The sequence below is a fragment of the Alexandromys fortis genome, unplaced genomic scaffold (assembly GCF_014885135.2).
Source record: "Alexandromys fortis isolate MF-2015 unplaced genomic scaffold, M_Fortis_MF-2015_v1.1 scaffold_307, whole genome shotgun sequence".
NCBI classification, from domain to species: domain Eukaryota; kingdom Metazoa; phylum Chordata; class Mammalia; order Rodentia; family Cricetidae; genus Alexandromys; species Alexandromys fortis.
Window position 1 is genome coordinate 719,551 of NW_026068205.1, and position 23,506 is coordinate 743,056.

Consider the following 23,506-nt stretch of genomic DNA (forward strand, 5'->3'; position numbering starts at 1 on the left):
ACCAGGGGCACTGAACCCCAACTGGAAGTTCACATGCTTAGAGGAACAATCTTTGTTTGCGGCTTCCATCAACAACCCTGCAGGCCAGGAAACCTAAAACCAGACTTAACCTTCTGCACATAGTCTCAATCCACACGCGGTGCTTCAATACGCCACGGAAAAGGGGAAGGAAACTGGTACCAGAGTAACACAGGTCATGGCTTATGGCTTTGACTCAGTATTAGCAGGTTTGAGCTTATTCATTTACCAGTTACACTGTGGTAGTGGTGTCTCACATTATTTATTTATTTATTTATTTATTTATTTATTTATCTGGCTAATTAGTTATTTCAGGGGTGGTGGTGGTTTGAGACAGTGTCTCTCTACATAGTATTGGCTGTCCTGGCACTCACTATGTAGAACAGGCTGACTTGGAGCTCACAGAGATCCACCTACTTCTGCCTCTCCAGCACTGGGAGCAAAGCTCCTGTTAATATAACCAGAACATTTGCACCAGAGATCATAGTGCTTCATTACTCACTCTCTGCATGTCACCTCTTTGTATGTTCAGGTCTGACTAAGCCAGTCTTTCTCGGGGAACTTTGGCAGTTCTACGTACAGAACACCATGCGTGTCCTCTGTGGTTGTATCAGTAAGTAATTGAGAACCGAATCATTCCAATTATTTTCGTGCTAGGCAGGTTAATCCTATGCTGTACCTGTATCATGGGGTTAGAGTGAGTTTTTCAATTTGCACAAAAATAAATCCAAACACAATTTCTAATTTTACTTTGTGTAGAAATGAGAAAAAGGAAGAAATATGAGGAAGAAAGATCCTTCCTCTTTTGACTCTTGCCTGTTCTTATCTGAGACAACAGACGATTTGTGACTCTTGGGCACATATTTGAGAGATTGGCACAGTGGGCTTTTAAAAAGAAATTCTGGCTTGTGAGGTTAGCTCCAGTTTACACAGAGAAAATTAAAATTTCAGATGGACTCATTCAGCCTTTAGCGCTCTCTCTCTCTCTCTCTCTCTCTCTCTCTCTCTCTCTCTCTCTCACCTTTTCCAAAGGGCAATTTTTGGAGCTTTCTTAGAATATTCATCAATGTCTGAAGAAATTGTTTATGCAAATCTCAAATTCCAGGACTCTGATAAGAAAGAAAATCTGCAGACATCTGGCAAATGCGGTGGAAAAGGTAAGATTTTGAGCCAAGGCTGTGGCAATAGCTACAGTCCCACACTTCAAATCTAGCAATAATTCAGTGTGGATTTTTAATTAAGCTTTTTATTTAAACCAAAGTATCAAAGTGATTATAAAGATATTCTTACTTACGGCATAAATTCCTGCAACAAAACACTATATTTTACATTGCAATATGTTTTAAAATACGAAACTCAATACAAGTGACAGGATCTTATTTTCAAATGCTGGTGTTTTTTCTTTGTTTGCTTTTTTTTGAGACAGGGGTTGTCTGTGCAGAAATGTTGGTGTTCTAGTATGAAGATTTTTTATTTGGTTTTGTTTTATGTGTGTGTGTTCATTCATGAAGACATGGAACTATGATTATACATTGTGCAGGAAAGTCATGGACTTACATGTTACTGTTTTTAAAGTTTTGAAAAGTAAAATGCTTGCAGAATAGGATAAAGAGAAATAGAAAGAGAACACGTGTGTGTGTGTGTGCATGCGCGTGTATGTGCACTTGTATATGTGTGTATCCAGAGACAATATTTTTTATCTGACCTCTTTCCTCATTGTTCATGGAGCTTGCTCTATTCAAGGTCTTTTGGGGCTTCCTTGTTTTATCCTAGCATTTGGATCTCTATTTTTTGTTTTAAATTTAGATTACCTCCAGGGATTTAGCTTAAGTTGTCAGGCTTGCACAGCCAGTGCCTTTACCCCCTGGGCTACCTCATAGCCTCTTTTTCCACCGCTGTACCCTCCTACTGTTTTCATAATGCTAACCAGTCTCTTTTAAAATTGCTTTCCTCTCTAGCACTGAAGGGGCAACATTTTAATCTCAACTACTAGAAAGCTTGAGGCAGGTGGGTTATAAATTCAAGACCTGCCTGAGCTGCAGAGTGAGTCCAACGTCAACTCAGGCAGTTAGTTTAGTGAGATCCTGTCTTAAAGTAAGAAGTAAAGAGTGTGAGGATAGAGCTTTGTGCTAGAGCACTTGCTTAGCATGTGTGGGGTTCTACTTTCAACACAACATAACACAACATGACACACTCAACACAACCCTCATACCACACCAAAACCTAAGTGAAATTCTTTCACACCAGGCATTCTCCAGGATACAACCTCTTGATCTTCACTTTTTCTGTGGTTGAGCTGGTTTTGCTGTTCTGTTTGTCCTGACTTCTTGCCTGCGCTCTTTGGTGGCTCACACCAGGGCACTTTCCAGGTCTCCTTCTCCTGTGCTACAATATGCATTTCTAAATCATCTCATGCCTTTCAGCTTCCAGTACCACGACTTCCAAGTATCTGCTCATGACCTTTACTGAGCCCTCGGCATTTGTCCTCTCCTCCACAGACTGGCTTGCTTGGCTTTGAATTTTTCCTGAGCATTCCTTCTCATACAGAGCAATCTTTAGCTACTCTCAATGCCTTCTGTTCCACACATAAAAATCCCCCCCTAAATCAGAGTCAAAGAGCTGGATACTCTTACTCTCATGTTATTCACCCCAACTCTGCACATCTCTTCCCCGTATCCATGACATCTGGACCACATACTTTCTAAAATAAAAGTGTTTCAAAAGCTGTCTGTCTGTCTGTCTGTCTGTCTATCTCTGTATCAAGCACTTAGCTGTTTCTTTTCTGTCACTTTAAGATTCATCTGCATGACAGCATAAACTTGCACATTCTATTACTTTGTTTTATGAGCAGCCACAAGAGTGTCTAGTACCTAAATGGCACAATATGATAACTTTTAAATAATTCAATACATCATAAGTAAGAAAATAATTTTGACAAAAGATAACACATGAGCTTGATTTTTAAGCCTCAGGTAAAGACTGGAACAGTATTTATAGTACTTTCAATAACGACAATTTTTACAAAATATTAAAAAATCAAGTTTTTTATATGTCACTTTTGTGAAATTTTACAACACTGTTATGCTACTAGCTGTTGCTGTAAGACAATTTCCGGAACAGACTAAGAATATTAGGTAATTCTTGAACTACATTCTTAAAACAGTTGTAGTGGCATCTCATTTGTGCTTTAATAAATAAAGCTTGCACGAGGATCAGAAAAGTAAAACAGTCACACTGGCCAGTCTTACAGACCAGGCAGCAAAGACACACACCTTTATTCCCAGTAGCTACACTAGCTTGCCATAGAAACCAGGCAGTAGTGGTGCACACCCTTAATCCCAGAACTAGAGAGGATTATATAATGGGAGAAAACAGCTCTCACTCTAAGTCTCATTCTGAGATTCCTGGAGGCAGGATCGTCATTTCAGACTGAGAGAGAGGAAAGAGCCAGTGACTGACTATTTTGCTTTTCTGATCTTCAAGTTGAACTCCAATTTCTATCTCTGTATTTTTAATTATTCGTGCTACAAACAGTCTTTTCATATATTCATATATGGTGATAATTTAAATCATGGAATGCCTTACCAGTGATTCACAGTTACTTTTAGGAAAATGATCTACTCTGTGATTCTTTGTTCAGAAAATAATAAAGATCATTCCATCACAATGTTTTGCTAGAAAATCATAGAAAATATTGAAAAAGTAATGAGAAGTGCAAATGAGGCAGGGTGTTGTTGAGGGATGCCGACACATAACCAGTGAGAGCCTGCTCTGCTGTTCAGCAGCTCCACCCTTGGTGTTAGAGGGGAAAGTGTTAACAGCTGGGATTGCCCATCAAGCCTCACCTCTACATCCCAAGAAGCTCCTCAGACTGACTTGGCTTCCCTCAGCCTCCAGACAATTGCCACAATGTATCCAAGGATACACTCTGCCGCCAGTCGTCTCCATTTTCCTTCCTCCTCTCTATTTTATAAATTTTCTCTTTCCTTTTTTGGTATCTTTTATCAGCCTAGGGATTAATGTCTTTGTCTATGAGACTTTTTCTCATTCAAAAGAATTTACTACTTTTCTTACTTTAAAAATTCATTGTCTTGATCTTATTAGTAAGAAATTTGAGACATTTAATGAACAAAAGATCTGGACAGTAAAACAGCATAGATCTTAAAATAAAACCTGATGCCTTACTTATGGTTTCCTATCTGATTATTCTTGAAAGAAATTAATGTCTTTGGGTTTCGAACAAATTACTTTTTTATTAGAAAAAATACATAGGAGAAAAGAAATGAGGAGAGGATGAATGAATGAATGAATGAGACAGGATGAATGAATGAAACTGAGGTGTGAACTGCTTCTTGAACACTGTGCTCTTTTTCTTTTCACAGTACCTTCTGCCCCTTCCTATTCACAGCATAAAGCAGTCTTGATTCTAACTGTTCTATGCCTTCTGCTGCTCATTGGACTGGGAGTCTTAGGAGGTTTGTGTATGTATCACATCATTCTTTAAAAAGAAAATCTAAATTTAATTAAAATATAGTTGCACCATTTCTCCCTTTTTCCTATAATCACTCTCATGCCCTTGCCTGCTCCTTCTCAAATTCAGAACCTCTTAGTCTTCAATTATTCTTGTTACGCAGATATATAAATAAATACAAAAATGCAACCTGATGAGTTTGTGCAGTGTTACATATATATTTATATGTATTTGTAAATGCATGCATCTATATAGATATTTTGGGCTAATTTAGAATGCCATGAGTTGCTGAACCAATGTTTATTCTTTTTCTACCACTTTAATACTTCAGTGCTATTTTTTTTAAATATTTATTTATTTATTTATTATGTATACAATGTTCTGTCTGTATGACTGCAGGCCAGGAGAGGGCACCAGACCTCATTACAGATGGTTGTGAGCCACCATGTGGTTGCTGGGAATTGAACTCAGGACCTTTGGAAGAGCAGGCAATGCTCTTAACCACTGAGCCATCTCTCCAGCTCCCTTCAGTGCTATTTTTGAGGGAAAAAGCTCATCAAGTTTTTTCATCAAGTAATGGTGAAAGAATAACTGAGAATTTATAAGTTTTTAAAAATCGTCTACTATTTTCTTCTCTCCTGTCTTTAAAAAATCCTGGAGTTCATACAACTTTATGGACAGAAATGATAAAATCAAATCAACTACAAAACATCAGAGAAGAACTTCAAAGAAATGTTTCTCTACAGCTGATGCACAATATGAACAGCTCCAAGAGAATCAGGAAACTGTCTGCCATGCTGCAAAAGACAGCCACCCAGCTGTGTCGTGAACTGTGTATAAACAAACCAGGTAACCCTGTACTGCTCTCAGAACTATTCCTCGGGCAACAAACTAAACCTTAGGGTCCTTTAAGAGTCACTTTCTTAGCTGAGCAGTGGTGGCACATGTCTTTAACACCAGCAGCACTCAGGAGGCAGAGGCAGGTGGATCTCTGTGATTTCGAGGCCAGCCTGGTCTACAAAAGATCATTCCAGGACAAGCACCAAAGCTATAGGGAAACCCTGTCTCAAAAGAGTTAAATGTGTTTGGTAAACTAGTTAGGGGAAAAACATGAAAGTAGAAATAAATAGACTGCCAATTTACAAGGTTCCACAGTTACATAATGAAACACCACAGAGTATACTCAGTTTCTCTAATCTGTGGTTTATTACCCTTTTCCTAGGCCCAAAGCTCAGGAGGTAGAAAGTAGGGAAGGGTGCCTCTTTGTACATGACCTCATTCCTAAATTTCAATTTGTGCTGAAGGGGTGAAAGATCCTGGCAAAGAAATGAAGTCTCAGGTGATACACCGAGCAAGGAAGGAAGTGTTGCCTTTCAGTGCTTTTGTAGTTATTATGGCTAAACTATGTTCCTGTGCTTCTAAGGTGCCTCTTCAATATTCCAGAAGTTGAAAGCTAGAGAAACACTTGCTGGAGAAAACCAGACCGATTTGGCTCTGTAAACCTGGTTTTACAAGACAGCATTTGCTGTGATTAATTTTTAGAGTCATATGTGAGTCAAAAAAAAAAGAAAGAAAGAAAGAAAGAAAGAAAGAAAGAAAGAAAGAACGAAATTAAGAAAGAAAGAAAGAAAGAAAGAAAGAAAGAAAGAAAGAAAGAAAGAAAGAAGGGAGGGAAGGAGGGAGGGAAGGAAGGAAGGAAGGAAGGAAGGAAGGAAGGAAGGAAGGAAGGAAGGAAGGAAGGAAGGAAGGAAGGGAAAGAAAAAAAGAAAAACTATTCAGGTTCCTAAGATGGACAACATGTTTGAATTTGGCCATGTTCTTGAACCTCTGTGTTTGCCCAAGTATTGTGTCATGTTCCTAGGTTGATGTATAGGGATGCAAATGACTTGGTTTCTTTCTCCTTGACATAAAGAGAAGAAACACAGTAAATCTGATCAATGTCCACAGACAGTAAAGGAATTGTAGTCAAGGGTGTTCATGCAAACCTATAAAACTCTGTCCTCCTTCTAGAACACAGATGCAAGCCTTGTCCAAAGGATTCACAATGGTTTGAGGACAGTTGTTATTCCAAACTTGAAAAGTTTGAAACGTGGCAAGTGAGTGAAATGCTCTGTTCTTCTCGAAATGGCAGCCTGCTGAAGATTAAGAACAGGAATGTGCTGGTAAGGTTCTATGTCTCTGTTCCCTCTGGAAGGAATCACTTCACATCATGGAATGTGGGATGAAGAGGGATGTGTTGGGAAGACATGCAATGATCCATTCATGACTCGGGATTGTTTTCCTTACATGAGGAGGGGAGTGGGACTTGCACTTTTGTCTCAGGGAAATCACAGTCAAGCTAAAACACATGAGCTTTAGCTTAATCAAAATCTTAGAAGTTGCAGATAGGTGGGTAGATCAGGGACCCCCAGAATCCTCAAGTCTATGTTATTTGCAAGTTGGAAGTGTAGTAACAGGTTTCTGTGTATGTCCTCAGAGTAGCTATCCAAAGACAAAAAGTGTGACCATCATGGCTAAGGCTTCCCATTCCCATAAAAACCACATAGGACAATCTTCTTTATTGTCAATATATTATTTTTTATTTCCTATGGAAAGAAGCCAGATAAAGTAAAATAGGGTGATATTTGTTTAAATATGGATACTGGGTTGACAGAGAAGAGGCACATGTTAAGCAGACACATTTGCACAGAGTTATTAGAACTAATGATAAGTGAATGCTCTAGTTTGCTTATTTATTTGTTTCTGTCAGTGGTTCTCAACCTTCCTAATGCTGCACATATTTAATATAATCCTTTATGTTGTGGCAATTCTCAACCATAAAATTATTTTCGTTGTTACTTCTTCATAACTGTAATTTTGCTACTGCTATGAATTGTAATGCAAATATTTGAGTTCTGATGGTCTTAGGTGACCCCTGTGAAAGAGTCATTCGATTCCAAAGGAATAGTAACTCACATAGTTGGAACTACTGATCTAACTAATATCTTTCTGTTTCATGTATTAATAAAGAGTTCTGGCCTCTCACATTGCAATCTTTTACTATTTTCTTTCTTTCTTTTGAGACAAATCTCCTCAGTAGCCCTGGCTTATCTCAAACTCATAGGAATCCTATTGTCTCAGTCTCCCAAGTTCTGGAATTACCTGTGTGAGCTGCTGGTCCTATATTGTAGTCATTCATCTTGGAGTAAAAACATATCCCCTAAGTGGTTCAGCTTCTTTAACATAAGAATCTTTGCCATCTTTTACAAGGGAATTCGATGAACTATTCTGTCTCAGTGACCTTTCTCAAGTAATCATTTATAATTATTTACTTTCAAGAAATGTCTGTCTTTAACAGAAAAGCAGATGTAATTTTGGGTAAAGTGTTCTGTGCTAATTTTGATTCTGTGGTTACTGCTCTTCTGTGGGTCTATTGCATTATACTTCTCTTTTCTGTTAAGTCCAGCTTGTCGTTATTAACCACCTCCTTTGCCCCAGATTGAATATTCACTACCCAAGTACTTATATCTGGAAAATTGTTAGCTTTCATTGACCCTACATAAAGGTGATTCAATGAATCAGCAGTCCTTTTGTCACCTGTGGTGAAGGCAGAAGAGGTCTCAGAGACTTCAACCCATTGTTGCCAAGTTCTGACACAGAAAGTGAAAAGTTGAACCATTTATTAGAAAGCAAAAATAAACCAGCAGAAGGGAGCTGAGCTTCTCAAGAGTCTCATCTCTGGGCTTGTGGATGGCTTGTTTTATGAGAAGTTTTACTTGGAGAAATGAAGCACGATTATAAAAGCTCAGGGTCAGAAATTTTTGGGGTTCAACCTGAAGATCTGAAAAGCAAAACAGCCAACCACTGGCTCTTAACCTTGATCTTAGTCTGAAATGGCGATCCTGCCTCCAGGAATCTCAGAAGGAGACTATATTTTGAGAGCTGTTTCCTCCCATTTCATAATCCTCTCTAGGACTGGGATTAAAGGCGTGCACCGCCCAGTTTCTCCTGTGGCTGCTGGGATTAAAGGTTTGTGTCATTATGGCTTCTAAGATTAAAGGTGTGTGTTACCATAATCTGGTCTGTAAGGTTAACCAGTGGGACTGTTTAACTCTCAAATCTTCAGGCAGTCTTTATTTATTAAAATACAGTTCAAATGCCACTACAGAGAAAAGACAAAGTTTAGGAGGGGAGGAGATTCTGGAATGAACTAGGATTGACCCTTTCTGTTCTTGTGCAGGGCAGGTAGGGATGGGTATGTTGTAGTATCAGATGCATAATGGAAGCTGCACTTTCTGCAAGGTTGATAAAGCAAAGAACCGTTTGTAGTTACCAGGGTCACCCATGGTCCTAACTAGTTTGTGGTGGTGTTGGTTTTTACTGTTTGAGCAGTAGCAGGATGTTCTGTCACAACACAGGTTGGTGGTTACATCAGCCTCCAAATACTGGAGTTTTCTTCTCATACTTCCCTGTGTCTACATAGCAGGCCCAGCTTTCTTCCTGCTAGACAGGAAACTGTGCTGTGAAAAAATGCTGACATGCTACACCAAAACTATAATGTTAAAACAATAGCCTGCAGTACGTGATCCTGTGAGGCAGTGTACAGATATAAGAAACAGCTTAACAAACGGGTCTTCTCTGTTTCTCTAGGAATTTATAAAGTCTAAGAACTTAAAAGGTTATTGGCTGGGGTTATCGCCCAGAACAAAGAAACTACCTTACAAGGAACTGAATGAGAACATGTTCCTCTCTGTAGGGTAAGTCTTTGTTCTTCTTGGATTTTTATGGTTAGACTTGAATGGACACATTTCTTTAGGAGCCTAGCAGAGGGCCTTTCACAGCAACTTCATTTGACACCATGCCTTTAAAGGCAACTGTCTCTGCAGGTGTCTGTGATGTATTTGACTATGTAGAAAATTGCCACACATGTCTTGCCATTAGTTTGGCAAATCTCCAATAACCTATAGGAATCAAAGTACAGATTTCTTGAGGGTTATTAGTATTATGATCTGCTGGCCTGGTCAGTTACCTAGGTACTCGGTCCCTTTAAGAGACAACCCCCACCCACTCCCAACCATCCCAATTTGCCTCCAGGCAAGCAGATCTCTGCCTTCTCCAGCCTATGCACACTCTCTTTCTGTCTGTCTTCTGAAGAGGTAACTACTGTTTCTCTCTCTCTCTCTCTCTCTCTCTCTCTCTCTCTCTCTCTCTCTCTCTCACACACACACACACACACAATACATTCAGTTGTGAGATCTAGTCCATCCACATAGACATTTTGCAATTTTTGTTCTACTTCGGCCCATTCTTTTTCTGCTTCAGTTGTTAATTGCCTAGTACTGTTTAAATCTGAGTCACCTTGCAAAATTTGACAAATTAATTCTTGAATAGCCAGGACTATGGTAGGGTGCAATCACTTAATATTTCCCAATAATTTTTGAAAATCATTGAGTGTGAATTGACCTCTCCTAATCTTTACCCTTTGTAGAGGATTCTCTGTTTACTTAATTTAAATCTTAACTAAGAAAATCTCTTTGAATTTTTTTCAGGAGCAATTTGTAATCCTGATTGGGGTAAAATTTTTTGTACTACATTAAACTTTTTTTTAAGGTATCTGTATCAGAAGCAACAAATAAATTATCATGTATATAATGGTAAATAATTAATTGAGGAAATTGTTTAGGTGTCATTTCTAGTGGTTGAAGCACAAAATATTGACATAAAGTTGAACTGTTTAATATTTCTTGAGGAAAGACTTTCCATTGCTATCATTTTACAATCTGGCATTATTATTAATAGGCACTGTAAAAGCAAAACTTTCCCTACCTTCTTCTTATAAAGAAACAGTCTTAAAAGCCAATAACTGTAATAGGCCAATCTTTAGGTAGTAAAGAAGGCAGAGGAATTCTGGACTGTAAGGATTGCATAGGTTGAATTACTTGTTTTATAGCAATGCTCAAATCAGTTAACATTCTCCATTTTCCAGATTTCTTTTTCATTACAAATACAAAATTCCAATAACTAGTAGTTTCCTCAATGTACTTAGTTAGCATCTAACTGTTCTTTTACTATCTGTTCAAGCACCTGTAACTTTTTCTTAGTTAAGAGGCAGTGGTCCACCAATACAGGCTTATTACTTAGCCATTTTGAAGGCAGAGTAGTAGAGTTTCAAATTTGGATAGCTAATTCCCCTTTTTTCCCCCATTGTTGAATAATCTGTATAGCCTGTGATTTTCCTTGATAATTTTTTTAATACTTTTTCTAGAAATGTACCTCATTTTTAACATCATCATTTGGGCTGTTTCTAAAATTGTAGGAATAAAATTTGAGCTCTCCATTGTTGCAACAAACCTCTCCCCTGCAAATTCATGGCTACATCATTCACATAAGGCTTTAATATTTTCATTTGTCTTTTAGACCTTATACATTTAATCCATTCTACACTTTGTTTCATCTGAGATAATGTTCTAATGCCTAACAACTGAGTAGAAACTTCCTGTAAAGACCAGTTAGGGTTTCAAGACTCGAGAAATTATAAATACATAAACTCCAGTGTCCACTAAACCTTCAATCTCAGTGCCATTTACTTGTAATCTTAGTTTTGGCCTCTCATCATTAAAAACAGTTTACGAAAATACTTTCTTCCCAGTGCTTAGAACATCTGCTGTTCTACATTTTGAGCTGTTTAACCTTTCAGATATGGGAGTAATAACAATTGAGCAATTCTATCTTCCGCCTCTATGTGCATAGTCCTTTTTACGTAGGCCATCTATAAAAGCATGAAAACAATCAGTATAGGAATTAGAGAGATCATTTTAGGCAACAGTATTTTTATAAAATCTTTAAAAGAGGATGCCTTTTTATAGACCCCAAGTGACAGACACATTGATGTGATTTGTCAATTATTAATAAAATGGAAAAATTTGCTTGTATTTTCTTTAGTAGAAAAATAATTTTGTAGGCTATTTATTAGCAAGAGATTAAGAGATTATTTCTATGAACTTTTGCCTAAGCACCCATATTATTACTACCACTCTATTTCAGGTCTTACATTTTTTTATAGAATGTAACTGAAAGTTTCTAGAAAGCAACTTAAAGAGTAGAACAAAATTCTCAATAATGATAAACAGACAAGAGCATGCCCAATAACATTGTTAAAAACATGAATTTTGCTTTTCTTGTTTATTTACTATGAAAATTAAACATTCATTTAAGCATTAATCAGTTGATCAAGAGAAGATACCACCCTCCGTACAATGAATGACTAATACTTCTGGAAATTCAAACAGCATTGGCTTAGTACTTTATGCCCTGACTGCAATTGTTTTTACCAGAAGTTGGGCTTTTTTTAGTTTTTTATTTCTCCCATGAATGGACCATTGATTGATAATGAGTTGTTCCCGCTATTAGAGAGAGAAACAAATAAACAAACAAACAGAAACATTTAAACCAAATTTAAGCAATCAAACAAACAAGAAAAATCTAAGTTCTTGGCCTGCTGTGCTGGCTCACAACGAAGCAGTTAAGCCCCGCCCATCAGTCTTTGACATTCAGACACCACCGCCCTGTGCTGGCGGGCCCTGGAATGAAAGAGCTGATGGCAGCAAGCAACAGCCAGAGAGCTCAGAGTTCTGGTTGTCAGGAATTTCTTTTATTGGAAAAAGCCCCCACCCCCACCCCAATACACACCTATTTTTCTTTTTCTGGGAAGTTTTTTTTTTCCTTTCCTTTATGTTTTGTTTATGGGGCCTCTTTATTATCTCATTCTTGAAATTTTAACTTGATACATCTTTGTACTGCCTTGGGGATGGACCTGACTAGGGTGGTAAGGGGATGAAGAAAAGGCAGGTATGATCACATGGGCAATCTGGGCTCTCTCAGAAGTCAGTGTGTTTATTATATACTGTTGGATGGTATTATTGTAAATCACATCAGCCATGAGAAAAGAGGCTAAGTCGGGAACTGAATGACAGAAAATATTCCAGATCTGAGAAGCTGAGAAAACAGGGTTTCACATCACTTATATATGCACTCCAATCTTCAGCCCAAATTTGACTTAGACAATAGACAAAAGAAATAATCATTTTGTGTTGAAGATTCTCTTATGTGGGTCTAATCAAAATATAACTTGCCAAGTGAACTTATTTTTTTCTTGCAGATTTGAAGGAAGCACATATGACTTAAGTAAAATGTACTGTGGATATATAAATGGAGGTTATGTTTATTATTCATCCTGCACTTCTGAAAACTATGTCATGTGTGTGGAGACAGCCAGGACTGTACAGGTGGAAAGTGTACTGGATGACCTTCCAGAGGGAAGAAAATAGCCACTGCAGTTGCTTACTCCAGCTTCTTTCCTGCTCTGATGGTTTGAATGAGGATGCCCCCCATGGGTTCATATTTTGAATACTTGGGCCCCAGTTGGTGCAACTATTTGAGAAGGAAGAGAAGGTGTGGCCTTGGTGGAGGTGGTACTTCACTGATGGCACATTTTGATTATTCCAAAGTCCACTCCACTTCCAGTTAATTTTTCCTCTGTTTTGTGTGAATTGAGATGTGAACTTTCAACTACTGCTCAAAGCATGTCTACCTGCCTACTGTCATGCTCATCATCATAATGGTTAAAGACTATAACCCTCCAGAACTATGAGCCCCAAATTACACCCTTTCTTTTATAAGTTGCTTGGTCATGGTGTTTTGTCACAGCAGTTGAGGAGTAGCTAAGACACAGAGGAAGGTTAGGCAGTGTACATCTGCTGCTGTTATCTGAGATTTCTGTCCTGCCCTGTTCCCACAATCATTAAGTCCCAAAGAAATCACGCAGAGGTCTACATGAGTTATAAACTGATTGGCCCATTAGCTCAGGCTTTTTATTAACTCTTAAAACTTATATTAGCCCATTATTCTTGTCTATGCTAGCCACGTGGCTCGGTACCTTATTCAGCAAGGCAGTCACTAGCTTGTTCTGTGGCTGAGCCAGGACTGCAGAAAGAGCTTCCCTCATTCCAGAATTCTCCTGTTCTCATTGACCTGCCCCTACTTCCTTTCTGATTATCCAGCCTATACTTCCTGCCTGGCTACTGGCCAATCAGTGTTTATTTAAAATATAATTGACAGGAAACAGAACATTGTCCCATAGCAATCTTGCTTCTCCTAATGTTTATGTCCAGATTTCTTTGCCTCCTTTGCTGACTGTCAGGAAACTAATTCATAGTTTTATCACCATGTACTTATTTTAGCACACATATGCTGAACACCAAACCATGGAATATATTTTGCCTTTTTTTTTTTCAAAGATGAACCAGACAAATTTCAGCCTTAGAGAAAATTATGTCTGGGAACATATAGGAAAAATAATATATGAACAAGTTGTATTAAAAATGTTATGTCCAAATTCGCGAGTTCCCCACAAAAAGTCAACAAGGAGACCGAGTCCCGAATGTAAAAGCAAAGAGCTTTTATTTTAATCAAGTTTGCAAACTTGGTCTCTCCACATGTCCAATGTATAGGAATAACTGGAGATCCCTGAGCTCAATTAGAATAGAATTTTATAGTACTTAAGTTGGGGGTGAGGGGTTTCTGAAGACTGGCTGAAATTTGTCTAGGATGTCCTGGTGAGTGTGTTCTGGCAGGTGTTCCTATCTACAGTGCCTGGAATGCCAGGCATTTCCTTTGAATGGTCTTTTCTTGGTCAGGTAATCTCAGTTTATTGTTCCTCCTGCAACCAGGCATTGCCTCAGGGTTAAGTACTGAGACTCAGGCCTCCAGTTAAATATTTAAATTCATTGATGGCCAGAGTCACAGGTGATAAAGGTTGGAAGTAAAGAACTTCCTTTGGGTGACCTGCCCATACTTAGCTTATCATGGTTGGCTCCCACAAAAAATGTATTAGCCTTTTCAAAGTAAAGTTTGAAGGGAAAAATAAGTTATTCAATAGACAGAGGAAAACATTTGATGAATACTTAAAGCCTTGCTAAGTAAAACTTAGGAAGCTAGGAGTAGAATTCTCAAAGATAATCAAGATTTGGTATAAAATAAACAGAACACAAATAAGCAAATACTCTAATGTTGAAATTATCACCATTGCACTAGTAAGGGAAAACATATTTCTACTTTCAAAACAAAATAAGGATGAACTTCATCAATCACTTCATTCAACAATAAGAGATGGAACCCAGCAGTGGAATAAGACAGAAAAAAGGCATATAAAATTTGAAAATAAAGAAAGACTAAAATAAAAGATTTCTTTTGTGGATAATATAATTATATACATTTGAACCAATATAGGTTTTAATTGCTATACTAAACAGTATATCATATCAAAGGCAATGGATGAAATTTCAACAGAACCCAAACATATGTATGAACAACTAGAATAAAATTTAAATGCAGTCTTGTTTTAACAGCTTCCATTGTAGGGGAAACTCTGCCCAATGGGGGGAAGGGCGTGTTCGCCTCGGGCTAATGTTTACATATAAATCTGGCCCTTGTGAGCCCGCCTTCTATCTCCTGCTCATCGATGGATCCCTGGTGTTGTAAGCTATTCCTTTATTAAAATTTGCTGTTTCATATTAAGCTAGCCTGGTTATTACGCCGCCTACATTTTGATGTCCAACATCGGGCTTTTTGGCCCCCACCCTGGCATGGGGGGGGCAAGCTCAGTCTTTCCCAGCCTTTGCGAGCACGCCCCGACCTGCCCACCAGAATTGCTGGGATCTAGCAAGTGGTGCAAGCGCCTCTGTATTCAGCCCCCCTCCCCCCCCCCAGCACCTAGCAGTAAACAGCCTGATCAGTACACAATGCCACTCTGCGCACGTGACTGCTCTGCGTCCCCCCTCCCCATGGGTGGCTAAGTCCTGCCTTGGCTCTGCCCCATTTCCTGGCCCTCCCTCCTGCTGCTTACTGTTAACTTTCAGTTTTGGGTTTTGAGTAGACTTTTCAGACCAGCTCTGACTTTGGCCACGTGGACTCAGGTGCATTTCTTTCACCACCACTGGCAGGAAAAGGTTGTTACAGGTAAAAAATTTTCTTTTATAAATAAAAATAAATACTGATTTGATTGAAAATGTCTGAAAACGTTACCATTCAAGACTTTAACAGCCTTTTTGATTGTACCATGTGGGAGATTTTACAAGAGGTGTCTGTCACACCCACATCTATGGATCTTTCTGGGATTCGTAGTTTTCCTTGGTACTATATGGTTTGATAATAGAAATATGATAAAGTCTTTATGAGACGAATCCAGGATTCTTAAGGCAGAGGTTGAACACTTAAAAACAATTGAGAATAACAACAGTCTTCTCAAGAATCAGTTTGAAGTTCTCCAGGAAGAGAACAGATCTTTGTTTAACATGACTCGATCAACTAAGCAAAATTTAGAAAAGGTACAGGCTGATGTTAAGGAGAAATTCATTACTATGGAAGAGCGAACAGCTGATTTGGATCATAAGCTTCAGTCCCTTTCTGTAGGAACTGAAATATTAACTGAGAGAATCAAATCTGCTGAATGTGACAATCGGATTTTGTCTAAAGCTTATGACAGATTGGCGGAAAGATTGTCAATATAAGAAGGCATGGTTTATGCCATAAAAATTATGTCCAAAGATGAGATGTTATCTCTAATGGACAAACTTCATACTTTAGAATCCTCAATGAAGGCTTTGGAACATAATTCTGGACAGGAGATACAGACATTGCAGAAGGCAATGGTGAATAGAATTGAAAAGATTGAGGAATTTCTAAATTCTGATGAAGAAGAGCAAAAGGTAGAAAGGCAAATTTTAACTACATCTGTAGGTAAATCTCTCCGGGACAATTCCCACAAAGCTCTATCTACAGCTATACCTGCCTTTCCAGTAATAACAACAGAGAAAGTGGTTGGTTCCAGAAACCCTAGGGTCATCAAGGAAGATACATGGGAGCCTGTCGTATGAATGATCTCAAAGAAATCAAACAGGCTGTGATGACTTTTAGGATGCATGCTTCCTTTGTTAAAGAGATACCCAAACATATGTATGAACAACTAAAATAAAAATTAAATGCAGTCTTCTTTTAACAGCTTCCATAACACAAAATATTAATAAAACTATTGAAAATGTAGAATATATATATGCATATATATATATATATATATGCAAAAGGTATGTCCAATCTAGTCCATTTTCTTTCCTAGGGATCTGTAAGCAGATGTCTGGTTCCAGACTCTCCCATAGAGACAGCCAAATACTTTATTGAGAATATATCCCTGGCCAATTTTTCCTTTTCTTTCTCCTCCATGAGAAATTGAATCTAAAAGCATGCTTTAAATAACACCATGAAAGCCAATGTCCATTAAAGATCAAAGGGCATTTTTCAGGTGACCAAACTTGAAATAATAACCAAGAAAAAATGGTCCAAGAAAGTATCTGCTAAAATGAGATTTGGGGCATGAAAAGCTTGGTGCCCAATGGGATATTGAGAAATCCATCACTGTGTTAAAGGGAAAATATTGTCAAGCTAGAAAATATAATTGTTGTAAAAAGGCAAACAAATTTTCTCTGGATTGGTGAACCAGTGGAGTCAAGAATGTATCAGAAAGATGTATTGGGTGTTTGGAAGCCATGGGTAAAATTCAAATGGGACAGGGAACTGGGGGAACCATTAGCAACCTTGTTGCTTGATCCCTTGAAAAATTAATGGGAGGACCACAAGTAAATAAAAAGAAATGAGATAAAATTTCCCTAAAATGAGGGGTGCCAGCATGGTGAATGAAAAAGTTCATATCTCATTTAATGAAAGATTGAAGAAAAATAAGGATCACTCATGGGGTTTAATAATATGAAAGGCAGAACACCAATGAATGTTAAAAATTGAACCTGGATGAAGTACAGAATCACAATGCTAGGAAAACACTAAATGGAAACATCTTTTGTTGACCCACCCTGGTCAGTGAGGCTAAGTTTCTGTGAATTGAAGAAGATGCCAAAGGTCTGGACTCCAAGCTTTTGAGTTCAAGAGTAGGGCAAACAAACAAAGCACTTCTAATTTTTATTATCAAGGCAATCAAAATGTAAGGTGATGTTTGCATCTAGTTTAAGTAAATAAAAGTATAAGAGGGAATATACCTGGTGCTGTGTCTCATCATTTTTGGTGATGTGAAACGAGCTGAGAATATTTATTCCTCATCGGTCTTTGCTTTCTCCACAGAGACAATGTGGACATGAAAGGGCATCCCCCTCATACCCTTGCTTTCAAGTGCACCCACTTAATCAGTTTATGCAGTTCTTTCTAGAAGGCGACTGCATGTGGAAAACATTCCTGCCACATCTGTAGTTCACAGAACATGCACAGCTTTCTTATACAGGCTCCCACATCTTCCACCTTTTCTTATTGACTTCCAATATCTTGACTTTCTTTGAGTCCCCAAAGATTCCAGAAAAGAATTATTCCTTTACACTTGTAGATAACACTCCCTTTGTTTGAGGACAGTGTCCAGACTTAACACTATCAGTCAACATGCATGTTCCATCTCCAAATCTTCACCAATCCAACTTCATGACCACAAGTTACATAACCAAATCATTTGGCTATGATGGAATTCTCAGTCACTTAACAGAAGGAAAAGATTATAGGCATGCCTAATGTGCCACAATGAATAGAGAAAATCTACATGGAAGATCAAGGTAGAGAAACACAGATGGCTAAGGAAGAGTTTGTTAGTTTAGGTGCACTCTCTTAGATTTTCCTACCTTAGTAAGACACCTGAGAAATGGTGCAAGCACACCAATAGAATTCTGTGTGTCTCGGGGCAACAAAATGTCTGACAAAAACAATTTTAGAAGAAAAAGATTTATTTTGGTTTACATTCTGAGAATACAGTGATGGGGAAGTTGGGGTAACAGAAACTTGAAGTACTGGTTACACTTCATCCACTGATCAGAGATAGAGAACAGTAGATGTTCATGCTCAGATTGCTTCTTCCAGTTTATCCTATCAGAGACCCCAGCCCATAGAGTGATACCACCACAGTATCTCAATTAACCTCCTCTAGAATATCCTATGCAGGTATGGCTGGAGGCTGATCTAATCTAAATAATCCCTCACAGGTGTGCCCAGTGCCTTGCTTCTCTGGTGATTATAGATTCTGTTTAGCAAGAAATATTAACCATCACAATCCTATATCTCACCAATTTGACATCAAAACATTTCAATCTTAAACCATAGACTGACTACTCCTTTTGTCCCTGGAGGGTCATGGTCATCTCAGAATGCAAAACATGCTCAGTTCAGTTTCAAAGTCCCCACAGTCTTGAACAGTTCCCACACTATTGAATAATCCAAAGTACAAATCTTCTCTTCAATTCAAGGCAATCTCTTAACTCTATGTGAATTAATATAAAATAAAAGGTTACATACTTTCAATATACAAATGGCCTAGGACAAACACTTCCCTTCCTAAAGGAAAGAATAGTACTTTAGCAGGGAATTATCAAACCAAAGCAAGACCTAAACCCAGCAGGAAAATACCAAATCCTGCATTTCCTTGCCCAACATCTGGAGAGCACGGTGAGTTGCTGGTAGCAATGTCAGAGGAGCAGTAGAAGGCAATTGACTTCAGGGGACTGGCCCACCAGGAAACAAAACCCTGATGGTTAAATCCTGGGTAAGCAAGCTCCCCAAGATCCTTGGCCCTCGCATGTTTCTTACCACTGCTGGGTCTTTGCATGTTTGCTGCTGCCGTTTTTCTCTGGTAACTGACATGGTGTGAATGGGCATTGTTAGATCCCTACTGTCCTTAATGCAGTATGGTCATCTCCTACCTTGGAAATATCTCATTCTACTGGGCAATTTTACCTGTGGATTATTACGAAGATGATTTCCTTCTAACATGTACTGTTCAACTGAAGCAATGATTTTATACAATAATAGTATTAGTTTAAATAGAATTTTGATGATTGTGTTTTTTTTTTTAATAAATACAGTAAGGAGTTAAGATAGAAGTTAGTTTAGTGGAAAAATTATCGTAAGTAAAGGTAGGACAAATGTTGCCCCTGCCCCTGATAAAGCAGAACCTGCAGAGGATAAAAAATAAAATAAGAAAGTGTCACACAGCTAGAACACATGAATTTCTATTAAGGAATCATATAGATTGTACCTTAGGTTAATAATTAAGAAAAACAACTGAGTCTCAGTTGCTCGGGTAATTTAAATTCTTTTAATCTAATGTTGGGAGGTGTCATAGCTGAAACAAGCCTTAAAATGACTTCATATTAGATTAAGATGTTTTGGCAATAGCTTCAAGGTGAAAACCTTAGGTGAAACCTTCGAGGTGAAAGCAATCTAAAGCTCACTAGCACACATAACTGAGTGATGGATTCATTAGGTTAGGGATCAAACACAAAACTTCCTGATTATTAATAGCTGATGTACTTCTTTGCTAGCATTGCTTGGTGATTAAAAATGATGATTAGGCTTCTTCTTCTTCTGGAAAACACCAAATGGCAGATGATGCCAGTGCAGCAGGAGGGCCCAGAGGACCCTGGGGCCCAGGATTAGGAGGCAATGGCAGCGGTCTGAGAGGCAAGGCTGGGGTGGAGGCTTGGCCTCGGCCTCGGGGCTCACAGAGGTAAAGCTGAAGACAAGGAGTGGATTCCCGTCACCAAGCTGAGCCGCCTGGTTAAGGACATGAAAATCAAGTCCCTAGAGGAGATCTACCTGTTCTCCCATCCCATTAAGGAGTCTGAGATTATTGACTTCTTCCTGGGAGCTTCCCTAAAGGATGAGGTTCTGAAGATCATGCCCTTGCAGAAGCAGACTAGGGTAGGCCAGCCGACCAGATTCAAGGCTTTCGTTGCTATTGGGGACTACAATGGTCACGTAGGTCTCGGTGTCAAGTGCTCCAAGGAGGTAGCCACTGCCATCCAAGGGGCCATCATCTTGGCCAAGTTTTCCATTGTCCCCGTGCAGAGAGGCTACTGGGGGAACAAGACTGGTAAGCCCCACACTGTTCCTTGCAAAGTGACAGGCTGCTGTGGTTCTGTGCTGGTGCGTCTCATCCCTGCCCCCAGAGGCACTGGCATAGTCTCTGCTCCTGTGCCCAAGAAGCTACTGATGATGGCTGGCACTGATGACTGCTACACATCAGCCAGGGGCTGCACTGCCACCCTGGGCAACTTTGCTAAGGCCACCTTTGATGCCATCTCTAAGACCTACAGCTACCTAACCCCCGACCTCTGGAAAGAGACTGTGTTCACCAAGTCTCCTTATCAGGAATTCACTGACCATCTTGTGAAAACCCACACCAGAGTCTCTGTTCAGAGGACCCAGGCTCCAGCTGTGGCCACCACATAAGGGTTTTTATACAAGGAAAATAAAAGTGAATTAAGTCTCTTAAAAAAATGATGATTAGTTTCTTTTTTTTTTTTTTTTTTTGATTTTCCAGACAGTGTTTCTCCATAGCTTTTTTTTTTTTTTGTTCCTGTCCTGGAACTAGCTCTTCTAGACCAGGCTGGCCTCGAACTCACAGAGATCTGCCTGCCTCTGCCTCCCGAGTGCTGGGATTAAAGGTGTGTGCCACCACCACCCAGCGTTGATTAGTTTCTTGAACCCATTCCTGCCCCCAACTTCCAGATATACCTGCCAATGAGTGGATGTGCACCCTAAAGATTTAAAATATAGAAGACTGGTAAAGGTATAAGTCACAAAACAATCCCATACCAGTTTGAAATTATGGTTAATAAAAGGGCTATTCATTTAAAGGGGAATACTTACAGATCGCTGTCCTAGACAACAGCCCTCTGTACGACTAAGAAAGGAATCTAGTAGCCGGAAGCTGAGCTGGAAACAAGAGAGCAAGGGCATGGCTACAGCTGCTTCTTAAAGCAAAAGAGACCACACCCAAGTGGGCTGGTATCCTAAAGGTTATTGGCTGAAGGAGCAGAAAAAGCTCCACAGCACCAGTTCATTTTCATATAGAAAAGTTTAGATTTGTGATTCTTTTAAGATTTCTTGTAAGATCACATTTTGAGATAAATAATAAAATACTTGGTCCTTTCTTTGTAACTGCAATATGCAGCTGGACAGTAAAAGAACTGCTTGCTCATACTCTGTTAATCTATAATAAAATTATAAAAAGTATAATAAAAGTATAAAAAAGTATATATAAAAGTATGTGGTATTTTGGGATGACTTTGCTTAATAAAGTAATGGAAAAGGAAAACACTTTTTTTAAACCTGCATTCATTATAATCTTTCACTTGAAAAATAGAATATAACCACATTGTAATTTTTGTATTGCTTAAAAGATTCAACTGGGGTATATAAGCATTAAGGGAAAAAAATAAAATGAATTAGATGAAAAACACTAAGAATGTGAGAAGGAAAGATACAGAAAAAAATTAAGAAGAAAAGAAAAATTTAAAAGTTAGAAAAAACCCTCAAGAGAGTGTGTGTGTCTATTCTTGTATTCCCTCAGTTAAATAAAAAAAGTCTTAGTACACCGACTCTGTGAATCCTCTTTGAGCCCTGGTCTGCTGGAGACTGCTCCTTTTGGCAGCAGGAGTGAATGTTTTGGGATCTACACACTTCGGGTAGCCACACTGCTCTAGCTCCTTTGCCTGTAGCTTAACATAGTCTCTCTATTGGGATGCCTCTACTCTATGTCTATAGCTTTCCTCAATAGATGGTCCCATGATTCCAGTATCTCTGACATCCTAGGGTTTCCAGTGAAACTACATGCTTCTTCACGGAATGATGCAACAACTTATCAGGGTCTTCTTGCAGGAACATTCCCTTGCTTCACATTGCCTGGTCTCTGGTCTTCAGAACAGTGGAGCAAGAACCTACGAACTCTCTCAGTCTTGGAAACTTTCATACCTGAAAGGCCATTACTACATGGTGGACAACACTGCTGATATCTTGAGATGCCTACCAGTCCCCTTAGTCCACAGTTCCATTGGCCTCTATGTGCCTCCACCCTGAGGAAACACTTCTCTATATAGTTGTCTTCAAGTGGGAAGCACTTCTGGTTGCATTTTTATTCAGGTCCTCTGTTTTACAATAAACTTTCATTTTCCCCAGGGCAACTTTCCTATTGTCCATGTTCACAGCTGATCTTTCTTAATATAGCCATAGAAGGTAAATATGAGATTGTTTCTACAAGTTCACATAGAGGGCACACCTTCCCCTAACAGTGCATGCAATCAAAACCAATTCAGGCTGGACTGACACATATTTTTTGTTTTCTGGATGTGTTCTGAAACATATTTGAGTAGGAACTGGGTATTATTAATAGGTCACAAAGGGAAGTAACTTACTTTTATTGTTCTGGATTCAGAAGTCTAGATTTAAAAGTGCTAGGATTCAGTTTCACTGTTTCCAGGTGCACTGAAAGAACACATTATGGAAAATGCTTATAAATTTTTGTGACCTGGAATCAAGTGTCAATAGTCTCGTGGGTCTCAGAAGACAAAAATATGTTAGTATAATAGAGCATTATGGTACATGTAGAGAAACTAAATAATTTGATGTTTTCTAGTTTCTTCTAAAGTTTGCAGAATTTGCAGAAATGAATGACTAAGGTAGAGTTTTGATTTTTCTTCCAGTGCTAATGTAAGAAATGTAAAAGTCTATGTGTGCTGTTAAAGTCTCTCCTGTGTTCTGTAGCCAAAGAGCTGGACTCCAGAAAATAAACTCTAACTTTGGAAGCCCCAGGCTTTGATTTACAATTGAAGACAGTCTTATAACCTTCATATACTTATCCAAAGGACCACTAAGCAAGAGTAAGACTTGATGGAACTTCTGTAAGATCTGTACAAAGCTGAAGACCCAGAACCTGCAGGACATACAAGGAAATGAATATACCAACTGAAGGTTGTGGGCTGCATTCATAGTTAAACATTCTGTTACTAGAACAAAAAGAGTCATACTTACACCCTAGACCAAAACATTCTGTAGGCAAGCCACTCCCTGAGTGGAATCCCTTGTTATCTCCTCAAGGCAAACGGAGCCTTAATTGGATCCTTAGACTTTTGTTTGAGGTAGAAACATAGCTACTTCTCT

At 38.8% G+C, this 23,506-nt stretch overlaps 1 protein-coding gene and 1 pseudogene across 1 annotated transcript; both read left to right on the forward strand.

Moving 5' to 3' along the window:
• Positions 1–865: 865 nt before the first annotated feature.
• Positions 866–14,221, forward strand: Clec12a (C-type lectin domain family 12 member A). Its single transcript, XM_050130210.1, has 6 exons — positions 866–1,175; positions 4,401–4,499; positions 5,150–5,338; positions 6,500–6,651; positions 9,119–9,225; positions 12,627–14,221. Exons 1-6 carry the CDS (start codon positions 1,085–1,087, stop codon positions 12,793–12,795), a joined length of 807 nt encoding a protein of 268 aa, XP_049986167.1. The 5' UTR covers positions 866–1,084; the 3' UTR covers positions 12,796–14,221.
• Positions 14,222–19,944: 5,723 nt separating this feature from the next.
• Positions 19,945–20,806, forward strand: LOC126493251 (40S ribosomal protein S2-like; annotated as a pseudogene).
• The last annotated feature ends 2,700 nt before the right edge of the window (positions 20,807–23,506 follow it).

Bases quoted from the DNA above. Each gene is read 5' to 3' on its own strand.
- Clec12a (XM_050130210.1), top strand. From the start codon at position 1,085: ATGTCTGAAGAAATTGTTTATGCAAATCTCAAATTCCAGGACTCTGAT. The intron at 1,176-4,400 runs GTAAGATTTTGA...TTCTTTTCACAG, and splicing joins TGGCAAATGCGGTGGAAAAG to TACCTTCTGCCCCTTCCTAT. The intron at 4,500-5,149 runs GTATGTATCACA...AAAATCCTGGAG, and splicing joins GGGAGTCTTAGGAGGTTTGT to TTCATACAACTTTATGGACA.